Source organism: Lepeophtheirus salmonis, chromosome 6, assembly GCF_016086655.4.
Source record: "Lepeophtheirus salmonis chromosome 6, UVic_Lsal_1.4, whole genome shotgun sequence".
In the NCBI taxonomy this organism is placed as follows: Eukaryota; Metazoa; Arthropoda; class Copepoda; order Siphonostomatoida; family Caligidae; genus Lepeophtheirus; species Lepeophtheirus salmonis.
Window position 1 is genome coordinate 16,634,591 of NC_052136.2, and position 19,658 is coordinate 16,654,248.

A 19,658-nucleotide genomic window follows, 5' to 3' on the forward strand; every position below is an offset into this window, starting at 1 on the left:
ATATTTTTTACAATGGATCAATCCTAAGGTCAGATACATCGGCCTTTCAGTCTTACGGACCTAGCTATCTTTTTATTTTCTTCACACCTAACTAAAATTGAAGAATATAAGAACTAAAAAAATAATGAATTGTAGCTATAACATATAATTAATCATTCTAGTCACACAGTTCCTACTTTTAACTTTAGGTATACTTTCTCTCTTTGGAAGAGGTTAAGAATTCAGATGAAACTTCGGCGACTGAAATGACGTAGTTACAAGTAAATACGTCCCGTTTTCCCGGAATTTCTTGTGGTTTTACAGCTACAGAAAATTCCACATTTAATTATTTCAGGGTGTAAGTTTAATTTAGTTACATATATTTCATAGAATTAAATTTAAAATACATACTGAATAATGATGTTTTGAATAAATGTGTTTTTGAAGCTACATGAATTTTAGTTTTAACCATCAGGTTGGGTTGTGCATTTCTCAATAATACAAAATTATACTCTACCAAAAATGAGCTTGATCTCATGGTATAACATGGGAATTGGGAATATATATTTTAGACTAGCTTAAAATTTATTATTTCTTCTTAAAATATAAAAAGAAATGCGTCAATTTCCCAGTAGTCATTATTTTTTAATGAAATCCGTTATATACTGGGATCCCGTAATTTAAAAATAGTTATTCAGGAAATGAGAAACCTTAATAGATACTATATAGTATTTTTACTGACCTCATAAATAGTATCATAATTGAAGGAGACTTTATTATGAGGGTCAATGTTGATATTTTTACCACATCAAATGGACAAATCTCCCAATAAATCTGGATTAAACTATATCAAAGGACTTTAAGAATTTACAAAAACTTGATACTCGCATTGAATACTACCTGATGCAAAGGATAGACACTGAAAGTTATATGAACTGAAAATCCCTATGAAATCTTTAAATTTGTCTCTTTTTTTTTTTTTATCAATTAGGGATCATTGAATATTAACTAATATAATTAGCGAAAAATATCTTCCCTGTTCGATTGTAATAGTTGATTTATATGAACTATATGGAAATAAGATTGTATTACAATGTAATAACATATTTTTAATACATTTTAAAGTAAGATATATTATACAACTAAGCGTATGTGGAATAAATTTTTGATTTACATAGTAAGGTTTAATTCTTTTTATTTGTTCGTCCCATTTAGACATGCAAGAGCCTCATCTTGAAGGCATATAGGAGGACTTTGTTTCCTTAAAAAATACAAAAAGGTTGCTCATTTTTATTAAATTTGGTTATTTAGACCCCGTAAATGCCCGACATCAGGAAAGCTGACATCACGTGAAAAATAAAACCGTTTCTTGTTTAACCTCGAAAAAATTGCAAACGCATACTGTTCAATTAATCAATGATTTATGTTTATATGATAGTATAGTACATACGCCATTATTCAATTAGAAATGATATTAAATATGTATTATTTTGTGCATGTCTCTACCTTGAAGATAGGTGGAAACAATTACACAGTGTTGTCTCTCTTCAAGTGCCAATGTGAGTGAGCTATGTTACTTGCATCTATAATTTTTTTTACAAAATTTAGCCAAGGATAATTATTTTTTGTTATTATTATTTTATTATTTTTGCCTGCTTAGACATATGTTTAGTTTTAGTTTTTATTTTGTTTTGCGGTTGGATGTTTGATGACATCAAGGATAGGGTTTGGATACAATATGATTTGCATAAACAATACTGTTTCTTACATCGTTGTTTAATGAGGTCTGCCGATGCTACTCGTCGACAATTGAGTCTGTAGTGTCGAATTCTTCGTCCTGCTGGATCTGTAGAGTAAAAAGTCTCATGTCTTAGCAATTTTTTAGTGTCCAACTCCTCCATGTGGCTCAACAACTTGATTCACTTTTAATTAAATCTGCAACTAAGAAAAAGTATTTTGTTCTTCCGTAAAAATCGGATTTCAAATGAACAGAATAACAAAAAGAAAAATGCGTGCGCGTATAAATGAAGTAGTACTCTTTTTTACGCAATTAAAACGTCATCTGTCAAAAATCTTCCACCTTCTTCTTATATTATTAATTCTCTCTCTCTCTCTTGCTATTATTCCTTTTCTTATGAATTTTATTTAAATTAATTGTACAAATTACGAAATTTCCATATGTCTTGTATGACATTGAAAATCTCCCTTCATTAACACAATCTGTGACTTGGTTTAGATCATCGTTCTGATGTGAAGAAGGATTGAATATGAAATAGATATTATTTATTACATTACTCTCTTTCCACTCCTGTTTTTTTAACCCTTTATTCTTCTCTTCTCTTTTTTTTTTTCAAATATTCCCGCTTTTTTGGTACGGAAGAAGAAGATAGAATGGGACTGGTGTACGCTTTTATTTCTATTTAGGCGTGGCTAATCCTCCCGTCATCAATCGGATAAACATCAATATCATCATAATTCTTCCATATCCACGCCGCTTCCATTAATTGGCAACAATCCACACACTCTATGCTTAGATGTACATATATAAAAGGGCTTATGTTCCTTTGTAGAGACATCAGTCATACTTTTGTCTCTACAGCATGTATTATAAGGTAACTTAGGATTTGTAGAGAATTTGATCCAATGTTGGTCAAAGAAACTGATATATTTTTTTATTTTCTAGGTTATCTCACTTTTAGTTCTCACAGCCCTATTCCGTACTTCTATGGGTGATGAGTTGTCCCCGTCATTGCCACCCACTCTTTCAGCTACATATGAAGCCCATGAGGGGGTTTATCCCAGTGCTCCTCCAAAATATAACTACAACTATGAAGTTGAGGATTCATACAAGGGACTCAACTTTGGGCAAAACGAAGAGCGGGATAACTCTGCCACATTAGGAGAGTATCATGTTCAACTACCAGATGGAAGACGCCAAGTTGTCAAATATGCCATTAAGGATGCCTATTCTGGTTACCTTGCTGAAGTATCTTACGAAGGAGAGGCTCACTACGACCCTCCTTCCAAATATACAACTTATAAGGCCGTTGTTCCAACAGAACCAATTAAGGCTCCAGCTCCTAAGACTAACACTTACAAGCCAACACCTAAGCCTATTGTTTACAAACCACTATCAGGACAATCTAATCCTGTGCCCCCTCCTCCAGCATCCTCTATCAAGACCATAGTCTACGAACCTCTTCCAAACTCTGGGCCTTCAAAGACTGATGTCCTTCTTCCATCAGCACCAGTAGCAGACAATAATATTGTCTTTAGCGAGCCTCTTCCTCCTCCAAGTTTCTCCTCCCAATCTGTACCCTCAAAGACCATCGTCTACAAACCTCTACCACCAGTACCAGCAAATAATGTCGTCTTCAACAAACCCCTTCCTCCTCCAAGTGTATCCTCCCAATCAGGACCCATAAATACTATTGTCTACAAACCTTTGCCCCCATCAGGCCCAGAGCCCATTAACTACAAGCCCCTTCCTTCTAATGGATCATCAAAATCAGCATCTGCTCCTCTCCCAACTTCTGGAGAAATCTACTATAAGCCTCTCCCTCCAGTATCTGCCAAGTCATCTTCTCCAATCATCGTCAACAACAATGGGCCTTCGTCTCCAGTACAGGACTTTTCTCAATCCGCTCCTGTTCAAGTCTTTGATTCGTCCACTTCTTCTTCTTCTTTATCGTCTTATACTCCAAAGCCAGTCGTGATAGTGAGCTCCACTTCTACACCATTTGTCTCCACAACCCCTCTGCCCTTCTCTTCATCAACCAACAACTACTCTAGCTAAACATATATGAATACATCCTCACCTTTCCAGTTTTACATAAAAACATATAATCACTTTTGTTGATGTTATATATTTATCAAATTATATTTATTTTTGTTAATTTGTTTATAAAAAAAATAAATGAGATTGAATTCCTGAGTTAACAGTTAAAAAGTTGTTTGTGTGTACTTACCTAATTCAGCCACACGGTGATGTTTATGGTGGTGATGATGATGCCCTTTTTTGCTTGTGTGATGCACCATGGTTGATTAGCAAAAAAAAAAACTGAAACGCTTAAAAAAATGATGAAAGATGTTGATCGTGTTGAGTATTTTTTTAGTCCTAAAAATAATTAAAAAAATCATTATTAAATATTTTAGAAAACAGAATTAGATATAAGAAAAATATTAAATAGTTGAGCAACATTATTTCATGTTTTTAACACCTCTTATTATTATTAAAAGGAATATATACGTAAATTTATGCAATAGGCATTCGGACCAAATGTCTTGCTATTTCTATCAATGATACTCAAGAAATATATATACATTATGTATATAGAAAAAATTGTGAAAGTTTATTATTGAACATATTTAAATATTCAACACACAAAATCAAATTATTTCCTTTTTCTAAATTAATAAACAGAGAAAAACCTTACTTCATATCAAATCATATTGAATGCATAAAAAACCCTAACATATTAAGTATTAAATAATATCATCTTCTTTCAAGGATTCCTTTTTTTGAAGATACGAAAAAGACAGAACCACAAATTAATAGTAGTAACATTAAAAGAAGATTAAATCATTCATTACTAATTTCCATGTTAGAATATTTTATTTTAAATTGTTGATAAAAAGAGTATAATTGAACATTGCTTTGTGTTGAACGCAAAATTTCCTTCACCACTTTTATATTATTATTTTTCATAAGGTTATCTGTTTGTTCTATAACTAAGAAGGGGCTCTCGATAATTAATATCTGGATGAAACTATTAAGGATAGTATTTCACACCAAGTGTACTATCCTACAGAGTGTCCCAGTGAAGTGTGAATAAACTTTGGAAAGATTGTATTGACTTATTAAATAATGTACCAATTTTTTGATGTACTATTAAATGATGGAGGAATTTTTTTTATCAGACCAAAAACAAGTGAGATGGATGCCAAAAGAAATCCTGGGCGAGCACTTCTTCACCGTGAATGAGTTATGAAGAGATCTCCTGCATCGCTTCCTGCTCAAAGGGTATCATTAACAAGATTAAATAGCCGAAGGAAGACAGTAAGAAACTTAAGAGGAAACCCTACGGCCAAAAAAAAACCAAAAGGGGTGTGTAACAACTTAGCAAATTTCTGGATCAATGCGCACTCTGTCCGAACCAGACTCCAACCCTTTTGAATATGGGATCTGTGGCACCATCGAGAGGAAGGCCTGTGCCACCTCCTATGTATATTTCTTGCTGTGGAAAAGGAGGGGGCTGAAATGTCGAATAAATAGGTGAAAAAGATCGGCCTGCCTTTAGGGCTAAGATCGAGGGCACAGCAGAGGCCAAGGGTGGTCACTCTGATATTGTATTGTTTTTGTAAAGTAACATAAATAAATTAAGTCTCATAGTCTTGAGAATTTTGATAAGGTTGAGCTTGGGAAAATTCGTTCACAATTCCAAGGAACACAATGTAAAAAGGTCTTATTCTGCAATATTCAGAAGTTATTAAATTTATCTGAAAAAATTGCACATTGGATCATCTGACTTATTGTCCTCCCGTCTTGTGACTAAAAATGCAGAATATAAGCTATTAATAAATAAAATTAAAATGACAATTATAAGAAAATTGGATGCCATTTACTCCAGAATCCTCTGGATAGTGTACCTTAAGATTTTCATGGAAGAAATTTCTAGGGGAAAAACTACATACATACTATCATGTAAAGTTTCATCAAGGTATGAAATATGAATGATGTAGGATCAACAAAACACTCCTAGTACCGGCTCTAACAATAGAGTAGTCATGACATTCTTTTATTTATATAAAACAACTTTTGTACGTACCACTAGAGGGAGTTAGCGTGTAACCATAATTTGAGAACACCTGATTTAAAATCAGGTATTGAAATAAAAATCGCTTTAATGAATTACTTATTTTTTGACATTTGCTACAAATAAATATCCATTTATATAAATTTCAAAACAAATTCGATTCCTTCTTTAAATAATAGTTACCAGTACTTACATATATAAATTAATAATATTATATGATTTTTTAGTGAGGAAGTTTTTGTCTTAAAGGGAGAAATGGAACATATATAGAAGCCGCAAAGATTATTTTAATATTTTTTATCAACTCATCTAACGAAAATTAATATATTCTTCATTTAAATATATGCATACATATATATTAGGATGTAATAATAGAATTTATACATTCAAGGTTTTCTTAGTTTCAATTCATTATTAAAAAACATTATAATGAGTTGTAGAAAAATCAAGAGCTTACATAAATACACAGTGTTTATTCATAGGGATAGTAGGATTATTTACAATTGTGTTCTAAAGCTAAATCAAATGCAATTCTCCACAACTCCATTAAAATGAGGGGGGAGTGAGGTGAATTTAGAAGGTAGTTTGCACTCTTCTTTACTACTATAGTAAAATTCAGAAGTGAGAACTTGAACTCTTGACTCAATACAAGAGAGAATATGTAGTAAATTATTAGTGATGAATGAGATCTTTGTGAAAAAATGATATTTTGTTGTGGCCATTACTTTTGATTTATTTTAAGTAATTTACACATAACTCAAGAAAACTCTTTGATTCAAGTCAATAAACCAAAATTATAGTCTTCAAATTAGCTCTAAAGAAGTAGGAAGACTTGAACAGGGTTTGGAAAGAATATTTAGGTAATTGGACTTGTGAGCAAAGGTTTGGAACTGGATACCAAAAATGATCAACACCGGAATATAATTACTTATATGAATAGATTGATTTTTTTAAATATATATATATGTTAATATGTCAATATTGATAAATACATGATATAAAAATTTAAAGGGGGCTTCTTAAACTTTTTTGTGTCTTAAGCTCCCCACCCTTCAAATAAAAATTGGAAGCGACGTCACTGATTTGCAATTTACAAACTTTCTATCATCTTTGGTAAGTTGCAGATGGGGAAGGTGGCCTCAAGTCCATGTTTTGTAGACTTGCATCTCAACATGACCTGACAATCATAGACTCGCAACCTGACGGAGTATTGAAAGCTATGACTCGCGACTTTATTTGAACTAAATACTGTATTGGATTTCAAACAAATTTTGATACAACTTTCTTGCAATTGTTTCAATTTTTTAAAGAGGTAAGTATATAAAAATCACTCTTCATAGCACCCTATACAGTAGAATTAGAAATATTTAGAACTGGACTCAATCATGATATTCAAGGGCTTGGACTTGTCAGAAAATACTTGCAGAGTCTTTCAATATGTACACTAGTAAAGTTTCAATATATTCAAAGTGGTGCAAGATAATTTTGTAACAAGCATTTTTGCACCTGGTCTTGCCACGGGAAATTTTAGCCGCCTTTTTATATTATCGTTTCAAATTTTACTTTTGTATCTCGATGATATTATTAGGAGAAGAAGAAAATAATATCTATATGATTGACTTATAATTTATCAACCATTGGTAAATGAATTTTATAGTCCGTCCTGTTTTTCTTTGATTTTGAATTGTACGAGGGTCGTTTGAAAAGTTCGTGCAAAGTCCAAGAGATGCACTACTGGCGCATATCAATGTTATTTTTATTTAGTAGAATCTCTTGGAAGAGCACATACCAACTTTCAGCCAGATCAGTCTATTCCTTGCTGTTTGGCATTCGTTTGAATGGAGGAAGTTGAGTGATTTTTTTAAATGGACGGAAAAATAATTTCGTGTGTTGATTAGGAAAGGCAAAACCCCTATGAAGACTAAAAATGAAAGGACTCTCCAACTTCGATTAGAATAGTTTATAGGAGTTTCAAAATTTTGGGAGTGGTCATATGGCTACAAGTGACGCTGAACATTATGGACGCCCTATTGAGGTTTACTTCTCCAGAAATCACTGATAAAATCCATGATATGGTGATGGATGAAAGAAGAGTGAAGATATATGAGATTGCTAGTCCTGTGGGCATCTCGAGTTGGAAACCTATTTCCATTAATTTTATGACAACAACTGCTGGTCATGAGCTGATGCATAGTTGATTTGAAAAAGGACTTTTGTTGCAAGAGTTTTTCTTGTAGCTCGGTTTTCAAACTGTACAATAACGATGAATAATATGCACCTGTAATAGTTTTACCCTTTTCTAGAGAGTCGATGAGAATTATTCCTTGCGAATCCAAAATACACTCGCCATAATCTTTCCGACATATTCAAATGAATACCATAAAGAAAAAAATTGACCGATCCGGCTGAAAGTTGGTATGTGCTCTTCCAGAGATAATACTAACAAAAAATAACTATGATATGCGACAGTAATGGCATATCTCGGACTTTGCATGGATTTTTCAAACGACTCTCAAATACATTCAGTTGATCATTTTTTTTTTGGGGGATTTCAAATATTATCCCAAAATGGAAGAGTTGCTTAATTTTCATATAAAATTACATCTATTAAGTATTGAATATTCCTTCTTTATTATTATTTATTAATAATTTCATCATTAATTTCATTTTTTGTTATTCTCCTATTTATTTAGTTAATCTGATCGAGGTACAACAGTAAAGTTCAAACAGATTATATAAAAATGCAGCGAAAATGGCATACGGCAAGACCTCCTCAAGGCAAAATTACCAACGGCAAAAATGTAGCTCTCAAATTATCGGTTACGGTTCATTGTGTATTAATTAAAGATGCATAAAGTAGTAGTAACATTTAGACAATAACAGCTGAAAGAACAAATAAATATAATTTTGTCATATTAATAAAATAACGCTGTGATGTACATAGACTATGTACAAATCATATTCTTAATTAGTCATTGTAATTATTCGTGCTCTAAGAATCCATCCAATAAATTGATTCCTTCAAAAACATACATAAAATAGAAAATGAAGTAATTGTATTATGGTCATTTTATTGGACAGTTCCTTGGAGCAAGTCATTACAACAAAATGGACAATCGGAAGAGGATGTTTCTTTTATATTTATTATTATTAATTAGGATATTAGTCTATAATAACTTCATATTTTTTACGGGATAAATACTAGTGTTGGATCCGGTCTGAGAATCCTAAGTTGGTCTGAGACCGTCAGAATTTTTAGTCGACCAAACAAATTCGTGCTTTAAAGAAGTTTTCATCCCCCTCAAAGAAAAGTTCAGTCTCGGTCGGTCTCATTTAAACTTGCAGTAGACCAATTCCATAGGAACTGTTTATGCCAACTTGTTTTCAAATCCATGGTGTTCGTATTGCAGCAAACTCAATAGGATTTTAAAAGATAATTAAGCCTGAAAACATTATGAAATGTGAAACATCTAAGCTCAAAGCAAAGTTTATACTACACGAAAATAATGCCTCGGAGTCATTGGAATTTTTAGCCAGAAATTCGAACTCCTTTCAGAGTTTAAAATTTGGAGTCCTGTCAGGTTCTGATTTAAAAGAAGACGCCTTAATGGTTATTCGTGTACGTCAAGCAGTCCCTATCAGCAACATCTGAAGGGGAGGGTGGATTTAAGGAATTTTTCCCTTTTTTAATAGAAAACTTAATATTTGAATTATTTTTCAAAAAACTTTACATATAAAATTTAATTTCATTACTTTTTTTTAAATCAATTTTCTGTCAAAAGTTATGGATTTTAAAAATTTCTCTCGAAAAAATTTAAAATTTAATTTTTATTCTTTTGTGAACAGTTGTGGATATTAAAAAATATTTTTTTGGGAATAAGTATGAATTTTTGAAAAATTTTTCGAAAAAAATTAAAATTTAATTTTTTAAGATTTTTTTCCCACAAATTTAATTTCCCCCCCGACACACACACACCAAAAAAATAAATGTAAATGTATAAAACTGCTGGAGCCCTGCTTATGACGTCATGTACTTTAAAATAGGTGATATCTGATCATCTGTAGAATAAAGTCATATAGTGTTAAATGTACGACCGGGAAAAATTGCTTAACGATTTATTTTCAATCTACAGTCTAAGATTTCGGTCTGGGCCAAATATCGATCCAAATTGGTCTAGAAAATGTCCCTTAAGACCGAACCGAGAAAAAATTTGGTCCTGAGCCGAGTCTCAAAATTAATAAGTACAAAAAAGTAATATAATTGAAACTTAGATTTTCACTTCAACTACCTATTCAAGACCTTGGTAGGACGGGGTATTTTTGTCAACTGCATTAAGATCAAGGTTAATTTATAGTTAATTTAATTCGAGTTTTTAAGGATTTAGGAACTTATTTATTTTCTATCAAAACATAAATGTATTCAGGCAGATCGTTGACGCACCATAAATATAATGAGATAGAACAGATGATGTTTACAGACTACCAAAATAAATAATTTTTTTTAAATAATAGTTAGTTATTTTTTATACAACAAACATAATCACATACACAAAACCAACATACTTTGTTTTAAGAAAAAAAATCCTGTTTCACATAAAAAATATTTCCGCAATATTTGGAGTACATTAAGTACCATGAGAAAAATATTACAATATTAGTTCAATTTATTAACTTATTACAAAGGTTGCGTGATAATATTATTTATAGAAACTTTCTTGAAGTATTCAAGTGGACAAGAATATTTTTTGAGTATTTCGCACTATTAATTTTTCATTGCATTTTTCAACCAGATACTTATATTTATTCTTTAAAATATAAATTACATATAACAGGTTGTTTTTTTAATATTCATTTTTTTAAGGCATTCAATAAATGGCCCCTTGCTACAGTTTTTCTTTTAGAGAAAACCATAAAAACCCAAAAATGAATTATTAATTTCAAATTTTGTGAAAAAATATCAAAATTTGTGACTATATATTTTGACTGACATTTCAGGGACAACAAACTGTTGCCCCCCCCCCTCAAAGCCTGGTAGGTGGCCGTTGTTATCTATAACTATTGGAACATTATTTTATAAAGGTATAATTAACAGTCAAAAAACTAGTTAAGTAATGAGAATAAAAATGAATAGTTCGTCAAATAAATACAAAGAAGTTGTACATGTTTTAGCGATATCATTTTGATCCATTTTGTCATATTTTTTTAACTTTAGTATTTCTGGGTAAAATGTATAAATAATTATATTTTTGAACTTATTTTTGCTAAATAAGAACTCCTAATGTAATTTTAATTAATTAACCAAATTAAATACATTTGTAAATTACTTCTGAATGATTATATACCTTGATTTTTTTTTTATCGGAAGTTCTATTTAAAACAAAATCACTTAAACCTCGTCATTCTACTTTAAATTTAATTTTGAAAAAAACATTATTATTGAATAAAGAAGCATACATACTTTTTCGAATCCTAACGTTAAAATTTTAATAGAATTTTATACCAGCCCAATATAAAAGGTCCTAATATAATCAATTTAATAGAATTTATCCTTAAAAAATATTCCATATGAAATGTATGTCAATACATTAACAGTCAGAACATTTTTCACTTTTGTATATGAAAAAGTAATTATAAATAATACAATATTCTATATTTTATCTTCAAAAACCTCAATTAGAAAAAGTCAAAATATTGAATATCAAAAATTTAAATTTTGAGAAAACAATGTATACAAATAATAATGACGATAAATTAGAAATTACGTTAAAAAAGAATCAAAAATACCCTGTAAACAAGAATGTTTCTAAAGATAACAAAGTTAAACAATGACGGTTATTTTTATTGTATTTTTGACCATCTTCCTTTTTGCTATATTGTACTCTCAGTATATAAAATCACTCATCTTATTTCAGTTTTAGGCAAAGAGTATCATATTATAAGTCAACATTATCTTATATATTACATTACTCCAAGGTGAGTTTGCGTGATTAAAATTTGTTTTTATTCCGAAGAAATAGACATCTAAGGTGAGTTTGCGTGATTAAAATTTGTTTTTATTCCGAGGAAATAGACATCTAAGGTGAGTTTCCATACAAGTCAATAGTCTTGTTTATTCGATCAAATACAGTCGAGTCTTAGGAATGGTGAAAAGAGATCATTCTCTAGCCTCTAAAAATTATCCTTTTCAAAATCAAAAGGTTTTGTAATTTAACATATTACTTTTTGTAGGAGTAAAAATGGTACAATAAATTAAATTTTGGAACGAAAATCGGTATCAACTTTTTAGGGAATGTATTTTAAGTAGCATTCCGCAGGGGCGTCCGCAGGACTTTATTTTGGGAAGCATAGTTTTAGGAATTTTTTTAGTAAAAAAAAATCAAATTTTTTATATATCGCATAATTCAGTCAAATTTCCTTTTTTTAGAAAAGAAATCCTTAATTCATTTACCTATGTTGTAACACAAAAAAATTTCATCCTGACGAAAAAAAATTCAAATCCAATGTAAAAATTTGTTGATTTTGGGATGAGAGGTCTACAGCCCCCCTCCTGCGGATGCCCCTCATTAATAAACAAAAAATATTTTAAATCCCAAAATCTCTTTTGAGTTCATAGAAATATATATCAGTTCCCAATCGTGCCGTGAACACTTCTGATAGTTTTGGAAACTTAACTTTATTTATATCTCATTATATTTATAAATAATTGTATTATAATATTTTTATGTATTTAAATTTTATAATTTATAAATTAAAAGCTTAAAGAGTCCAACATCAATTGCAGCTTTCATTACATATACATAACCTCTTCAGTTATCCATCAAAGAAATTTATTTTTTCTCTTTTTAGTAAACTCATTATGTAAGTGCCTTTTGTTTAATGGGTGTGCCCACAGGATTAGCTCATCATATCATTACTCACATAATGATAGAGGTAACTTTTTTTTTTCATATTTGATTATTAAAGTATGTTTTATCGAATAGTTTATTTAGTTAAAGATAACGTTCGTTTTTCTCAAATAATTGTAAGCAAGAAAATTTCTAACGCGGATTTTCTTTCCCGCCAAAAAATAAACATTTGAAATCACATACCCTATTGAATTCTTGAAATAAATTCATATGATGTGGTAAACCACATTTAATCGTTCCCTCCTCATGTTTTAGATAATAATGTTAACAGCACTAGAAATTAAAAAAGCACCGTTCAGGTTGCAACTACAATAAATATCACAATCGTTTAAGGTAATATTGTTAACAAATCTGAATATATGTATAATTATGTATTAACAAACATACTTGTTTAGAACTCAGATGTGTAATTTTACAAGAGCTTTACTTATAGCGATTAGTATATTGAAATATACTTTTTATCTACAAGCAAATCATAGGGAGAAGATTTATAACTATTATTTTTCAATATTCTTGTTACATGCAAAAATATAGCGTGTAGTATATAAGGCTCTAATGTATTTTCCAATTTACCTATGTACTATATGCCTATCTACCTACGTATCTGCCTTGATCCCAACTCAATCTAAAATAAATTTACCACATAAATATTAGTGTTTGGTTTCAGTTTGGTATCTTAAACCAGTCTGAGACCGTAATAACTTTTATTCGGCAAAACTTATTGACTCCTTTGAAAGAAGTTCAGTCTACTCAACGAGTCGTTACTATGCTTTTTCTTTGAGAGAGTTACTTTTTCACAAAAAAAAATATCATCTTTTTACTAATTGACAACAACGAATTATCAATTGCATATTGAGACAACATAACTATTGTTTGCAGTACCATCCATTTCAGTCTCGGTCCGGCCAAGTCCAATACAGTCCTCCATATCTGCACTAAAATTTATTTTGTGTCTTCCTTGATGACGTCAATCAAGTTTATTTCTTCTTTATTTAATCAGTTCTTGTAGTACTGAAAGTCCGAAGAACCAGTCCCAAAGACTAATAAGACCAGTCCTAAGATTATACTCAACCGATTAGATAAGAAGTGGCACAACACTAGTTATAACTCACCCTCTCCAATAATACGCACCGGTTTTATAAAAAAAAAATTGGTCTAGATTGTCCCAAAGAAAAAATAAATTTTTATATATAAAATTTGGTCTAGACCAGGGGTGTCTAACCCGTGACTATGAGGATACATTTTGGACCGCTTAATATCTAGCAGCAGCCTACTAACTCTCACTTCAAGTAGTATTTTTTAGTAAGTAAAATTGTCACAATATCAAATCAACGCGTATATTATACTGAGAACGCCATTGAACAGGATTTGCCCAGTTTTGAAGCAGTTTGGCCTTGAAAATGCAATATGGCCTTTTTTTTATATTTGACCTAAATTTGAGATAAATATATATTCAAGAAATTTGTTTTATGACGACATTTTCAATAAAATCTAATTTAATAGGTTCTGTGACCCCTTAACATATTTCAAGTGCAATGCAGCCCATTAAATTAAAAGATTGGATATCCTTGTTCTAGACTGATTTTAGAGATAAATCGTTGATGGCATCATGTGTGTTTTCAAATTGTTATATGTTTTTCATATGTATACAATTCGTAAATAAGATTAAAGGAGAAACTTGGTCCCTAGAGTAATAGAGAAAAAGAAATGGGTCTATATATTGAGAATAAAAAAATGATTCACGATTTGAAGACGATTACATTTTGGTGTACGGTCAAACGTCTGAGCCGAAATATCAATACATAAAAAATCGATCTTGGATCGAGTCTCAACACTATCAAATACGCTAATAAAAAGCCATTTTTGTTAGTGATATTTTTAGTAAATACTGAATAAATAAAAAATGATATATTATATTTTTATTATGACGTCATTTGAATAAACACATTATATGTAAGGTTCATCTATTTGATTAATTCCCATCCATTTGGATATTGTTTTAATATTGATGACATTATTTACAATGAATTAATGTATTTGCTGTAATATGAGACTCCATTGAAAGAAAATAGGGATGTGCGGATTTTAAAAAAGCCAATTGTTTAGTAAATCTTTCCCCTGACGTCGTTGACAATATTTATTATTTTTATACCTCTGCTACTTTCACACAAAATCCTAATGCAAGTACTACCCTGGGGTATTTAGCTACCCCAATTTTTGATTTATCAGAGATACTATAATTGTCCTTAGTAATTGTTACATATTATTCTACCAGAATGTATTAACAAATTGGGAGTCAAATTACATAATGGTAACGTTATCAGGGGTGTCAACAGGATTTTACTTTTTTGACAAATCTTATTATTTATTTTTTTTTATTTAGAAATGTCCTATTTGACAAATAAAATTAGAAATTCTTTAATATTTAATTTTTTTTGACAATATTATTCTGTTCATTATAATAATTTCTAAAAAGTAGGGGGACAGCTGGCAACTTGGCCACTATGGCTCTGGCGCCACCCCTAAAAGTATCAATGAACAAATCGAATACTTTTTTACCAGTATATTTTGTACCTGTGAGTTTCTCATCTAAAATAGTAGCTGGAGAAATTAATATATAATTTGAAGGGTGTAGAAGTTAATACGGGGCTTCGGGTTACGAGGTGTCGGCTTTCAAGCAAGCCTGCGGGCTTTTTGGGCCAAAATATGAGAATCTATACAATAAAAATAATCCAATATATACTCATGATATATTTAAGACATCAGCATTCAATATATTTTTTTTTTTTTTAAGATAAGCGTTCGCTCATATTTTGATCGCCAGTCATTACTATAGCATACAGCTTTATGCCATCATAATTTTAAGTCATTTCTGGATGCCAATGTAAGCGTAATTCTTAAAAAGAAATAAATAACGTCATCGTCAGCTAATTTTATAAAGTGTCAAATTCAGGATGACGTCATCAATTAATTTTAAAGGAATTATTTTACATTAGAAGTAAGTGGCGGGCTCGAAGGCTCAGGCAACGAATTTTTTTATCTTGCAGACAGTGGACTTTCCGGCTCAACCCATGAATCTATCCACTTCTAGTAGAAATTACAATTTTTTCTTATGTTTTATAGATTTTCAAATCAAACCGTATCCATGAAGGACTTTTAATTCGGATGATAGATGACTATTTTCTTGTAGAGCTTAATAAAATGCATAACAATAAAACTCCTGCAATACCAAATTTTGAAATTTTGCCGTTACGGTAAATTTTACTAATTATACTCATCCCCCATGGATTTACTATTTTAAGAGCTCTTAAATTTCATCGCTGGTTGTGAATTTTACTATTATTTAGAATCCATAGACTAGTTTTTCCAAAATTCATTTATCAAATTCCATGGATTTGTTTCATATAACCATTTATGAATATCTGGTATATTTTATGTAAATATAATACAAGTATTTATTTTAACACACAACCTCTCGTCGCAAAAGATACAGGAAAAATTTCCATGGCAGATGACAAAAAATTCCATGGAACTTATCGCCAATCAACGTCACAGCACTAATAAGGAGCATAATGTCTAGATAAACTCGACAGCTCTCAAAACGATTCATCAAGTTGCATTTAATGAGATATAGCTTTAGTCTATTATAGAAATGAGTGCATAGAAAAAGTGGTAATGATCCAGGGACCAAGCAGAGGGGGATAGAGAGCATGGCCACCCCATATATTCTGCTTTTGAAGAAAGAGGATCTGCAGTCCAATTGGTATCGGTATGAGGGGAAGTGATAGCGGTAAATATTTTGAAATAGTCAAATTTACGATTAAATTCTGATTTTGGTTCATTATCCTTTAGGTTTACTATTAGAGAAAATTCCAGTTTTATATTATATTAGGGGTACGAACCGTTCTCTTTTGCAAGAACATATCCTCTTTTTAAATCATGGAAATTGACTAAGGCCATAAAAAATCACACATTTTATGCATTTATAAAAAGTATCTGTAATAAGGTCATGCCAATGAGGACCGTTTGTCACTCTACATATAGCAGAAAACAATTTTGTTGTCTTAATTACATCCCCATAACTTTCAAAAACGGTGTATGGAGCCTGTGGTCTCAAAATTTTGATGTTTCTTTCAATGACATCCTAAAACTTAAGAAGGTGTTCGAATCAGACGCAATCAAAATTCCCATAAAGTAAACTTAATCATATATGAAAAGCAGTTACATCATTAGAAAGAATCGCTCCCATCAAGGATCAACCAATACCAATTGAACATAATGGGAAACTATTCCCGTACATGAAATATACATAAAGTTATATAAAACTATAAATATTGACATTTATTTACATATTTTATAGGATTGGTTTAAACAAATATCTTAAACCAATTTGATATTGCTGGCATTAGCTTTAAATATCGTACTTTTAATCTGTTCCTTTCCGTCTTGTTCAGTTGCGTTCTTAGATATTAAATTATCAAAAAAAAAACAATCGAATAGTTCCACGTTTTGTCGAAGAATAATAAAATAATTTCCATTTTGTTATTTAAATTATCCTTTTATTAGGGTAACATCATATTTTGTAGATTATTTTTTTGCAAAATTCTTTTTATTTGTTTACAAATGATCTTTATTATCCAAAGGTATTTATAAATTTGATCCTTGATGGTAGGAATTATTTACTTGTGATGTCAGCGGTTGATATATATGATTACACCATATATCAAAGATTTTTATATTGTACGAATTTTACATCCGATTCAAATACACGTTCTCGAAGTTTAGGACAGGCCCGGACGGGCCCACAAAATAATGGGCTTGTTACATCCCTTGTTAAAACAATAAGAAATAAATACACACAAATCATATAGGGATTTTGATTGGATGTCCGCTATAGTAAGTATAGTCCTTATTAGTTATTGTTTTGTGATCAATTACTTTGACTTAGAAACTAGGACTTAGGAACGAATATAATTAGTATATGAAGGTATTACTGTATATAATTTGATCTCTAGGGATAAAGCCGAATTATAATTTCAATGTCAGACAAATGAAGAAAGTTGTTTGATTAACTTTTTATTACGCAATTAGAGTCAATTAGAATTGAATATCATTTGTCTAATCGGAATCGTCGATTGTTAAAATGTTGTTTCCCTTATTGTATCACACAACTTTTCTTCCAGAATTAAACCAAAAAGGCCCAAACTTATATAGTAATTAGCCAAATAAAACAAAAATACCAACTCATACTAATATCTCTTAAGTACTCCCAGGCTATCATTGTCAAATTAGTTATTCACAATTATTAAAATGAATAACAAATATATATTTCATAATAATATAATAAAATCCTACATAGTATTTTATTCGGTTCTTTGTTATGATATTACTTAGTAATTTCTATATGATAGCCAAAATTTCTTCATATGAATAATAAAATGGACAATATATATGTATATAAGACGAGGTATGCAAAAGAAATTGTAAGCATATAGTATAATATAACTTCTCATCAAGTTATGACTTCTCATATTTATAAAAAAGAATAAATGTTATGTTATACCCTTCCTGCCAGCTGATATATTTGCTCAATCATTTGCACATCTTGTCACCTCTATGTATTTCTTTCTCTATGGTCTCATTTTTTCAGATAAAAAGGGTAATTTCAAACATTAGGGTTGAATTGGTCCTTAAAATGGACTTATAATCAGTCCTGTCCCGATTAAAAAATTTCCTTGCCATACGTTCAACAATTTAGGGTACCCTCTAGAAGGCATCATATTTTCACTAATATGTGAATAAAATAACTACTTACACCAGATGAATTTGTTAGTTAAAACATTATGTTGTATCTTTTATACACGAGAATAGTCAGTCATTATTTTTCATTAAGGCCTATTTAAAGTCTTATAAAAATGAGTGAAGATTGATTGACAATGAATTACCTAGTAGATATGCATGATGACGTCATTGAACAAGATTGTTCTATGGTATGACTTATGCGTCAAGTTTGGACGGTACTGACACATCACTTGCACACATGTTGTACATTTTATGTAAATCTTTTCCCTTTAATAAAAAAAAATATTCTTACACAATGGGAAAAGGAAAAGGAAGCCTTTGTCCGTTATTTTCTTTACTCCTTCTCAACAATAAAGATAATTTTCAACTGTAATTTATTGTGTATTTTTCAAGCCACAGTACTTTTTTGTCAACATTGAGATGTTGAAATAACTATGAATAAATCATAATATTATTCTGATGAACATAGAGTCTTTCATATTTAAATGTACGTCTGTTTATAGAAAAAAAAATAATTGTCATACAAATGTTGCAGCAATCCTTCATATAAAAACACATACATATGTTAGATCGCTTATGAACCACAAAAAAAAAGAAAAAATAATTTAATTATCATCGATATTGCGTGTGCTTTTATATAGAGTGGTTAGATGATTTAATATCCATTTTAAATCAAATAAAGTATTTATTCATGTCCTGGCAATTCTAAATTCATGGCAAATATTGGGATGAGTTTTGGAGGCAACATAAATAAATCAAAAACTGTATTCCTTCTTAATATTTTTTTCTTGTGCCCTTAAAACAATTTCCAATTTTAAAATAATAATTACTACGCGGGAAGTAGTCGTATTTTGCCGCAAGACGGCGCTACTCTCGATTGTTTTGTAAACAAACTAAGATTTGTAAACAACGCTCATAGACAATTTATGTTAAGGAGGATTGAAACTACAAAAAAATATACAACTATTTAAAATATTGGTATTGGCATAAAATTTATTTATGATTACAAACAAGGAGTGCATTTTAACTTTATGTTGTGAGAAAAAATAGGAGACATCCGTTATTGTTCTGGCTAATTAAGAACCTAGGTAATCATTAAATATTAATCAAAGTCATAAATATTTTGCACATCGAAGTTTTATTATGAAGGAAATAA

At 30.4% G+C, this 19,658-nt stretch overlaps 2 protein-coding genes across 4 annotated transcripts in view; one reads left to right on the top strand and one right to left on the bottom strand.

Annotated features, from left to right (window-relative positions):
• LOC121119921 (proton channel OtopLc) overlaps positions 1–19,658 on the bottom strand; it is a 66,973-nt gene that overhangs the window by 33,583 nt on the left and 13,732 nt on the right. Inside the window, exon 2 of one of the 3 annotated variants that reach the window (XM_040714757.2) lies at positions 3,948–4,096. In XM_040714757.2, coding sequence (XP_040570691.1) covers positions 3,948–4,017 — 70 coding nt within the window. In that variant the 5' untranslated portion in view covers positions 4,018–4,096. Of the gene's footprint in view, positions 1–1,747; positions 1,965–3,947; positions 4,097–19,658 lie in introns of those variants that run through there. The other 2 variants (XM_071889250.1, XM_040714756.2) reach the window with 2 other exon arrangements.
• LOC121119922 (uncharacterized) lies at positions 2,495–3,928 on the top strand. The gene is made up of 2 exons (XM_040714758.2): positions 2,495–2,591; positions 2,663–3,928. The coding sequence occupies exons 1-2, from the start codon at positions 2,580–2,582 to the stop codon at positions 3,773–3,775; spliced, it is 1,125 nt and encodes a 374-aa protein (XP_040570692.1). The 5' UTR covers positions 2,495–2,579; the 3' UTR covers positions 3,776–3,928.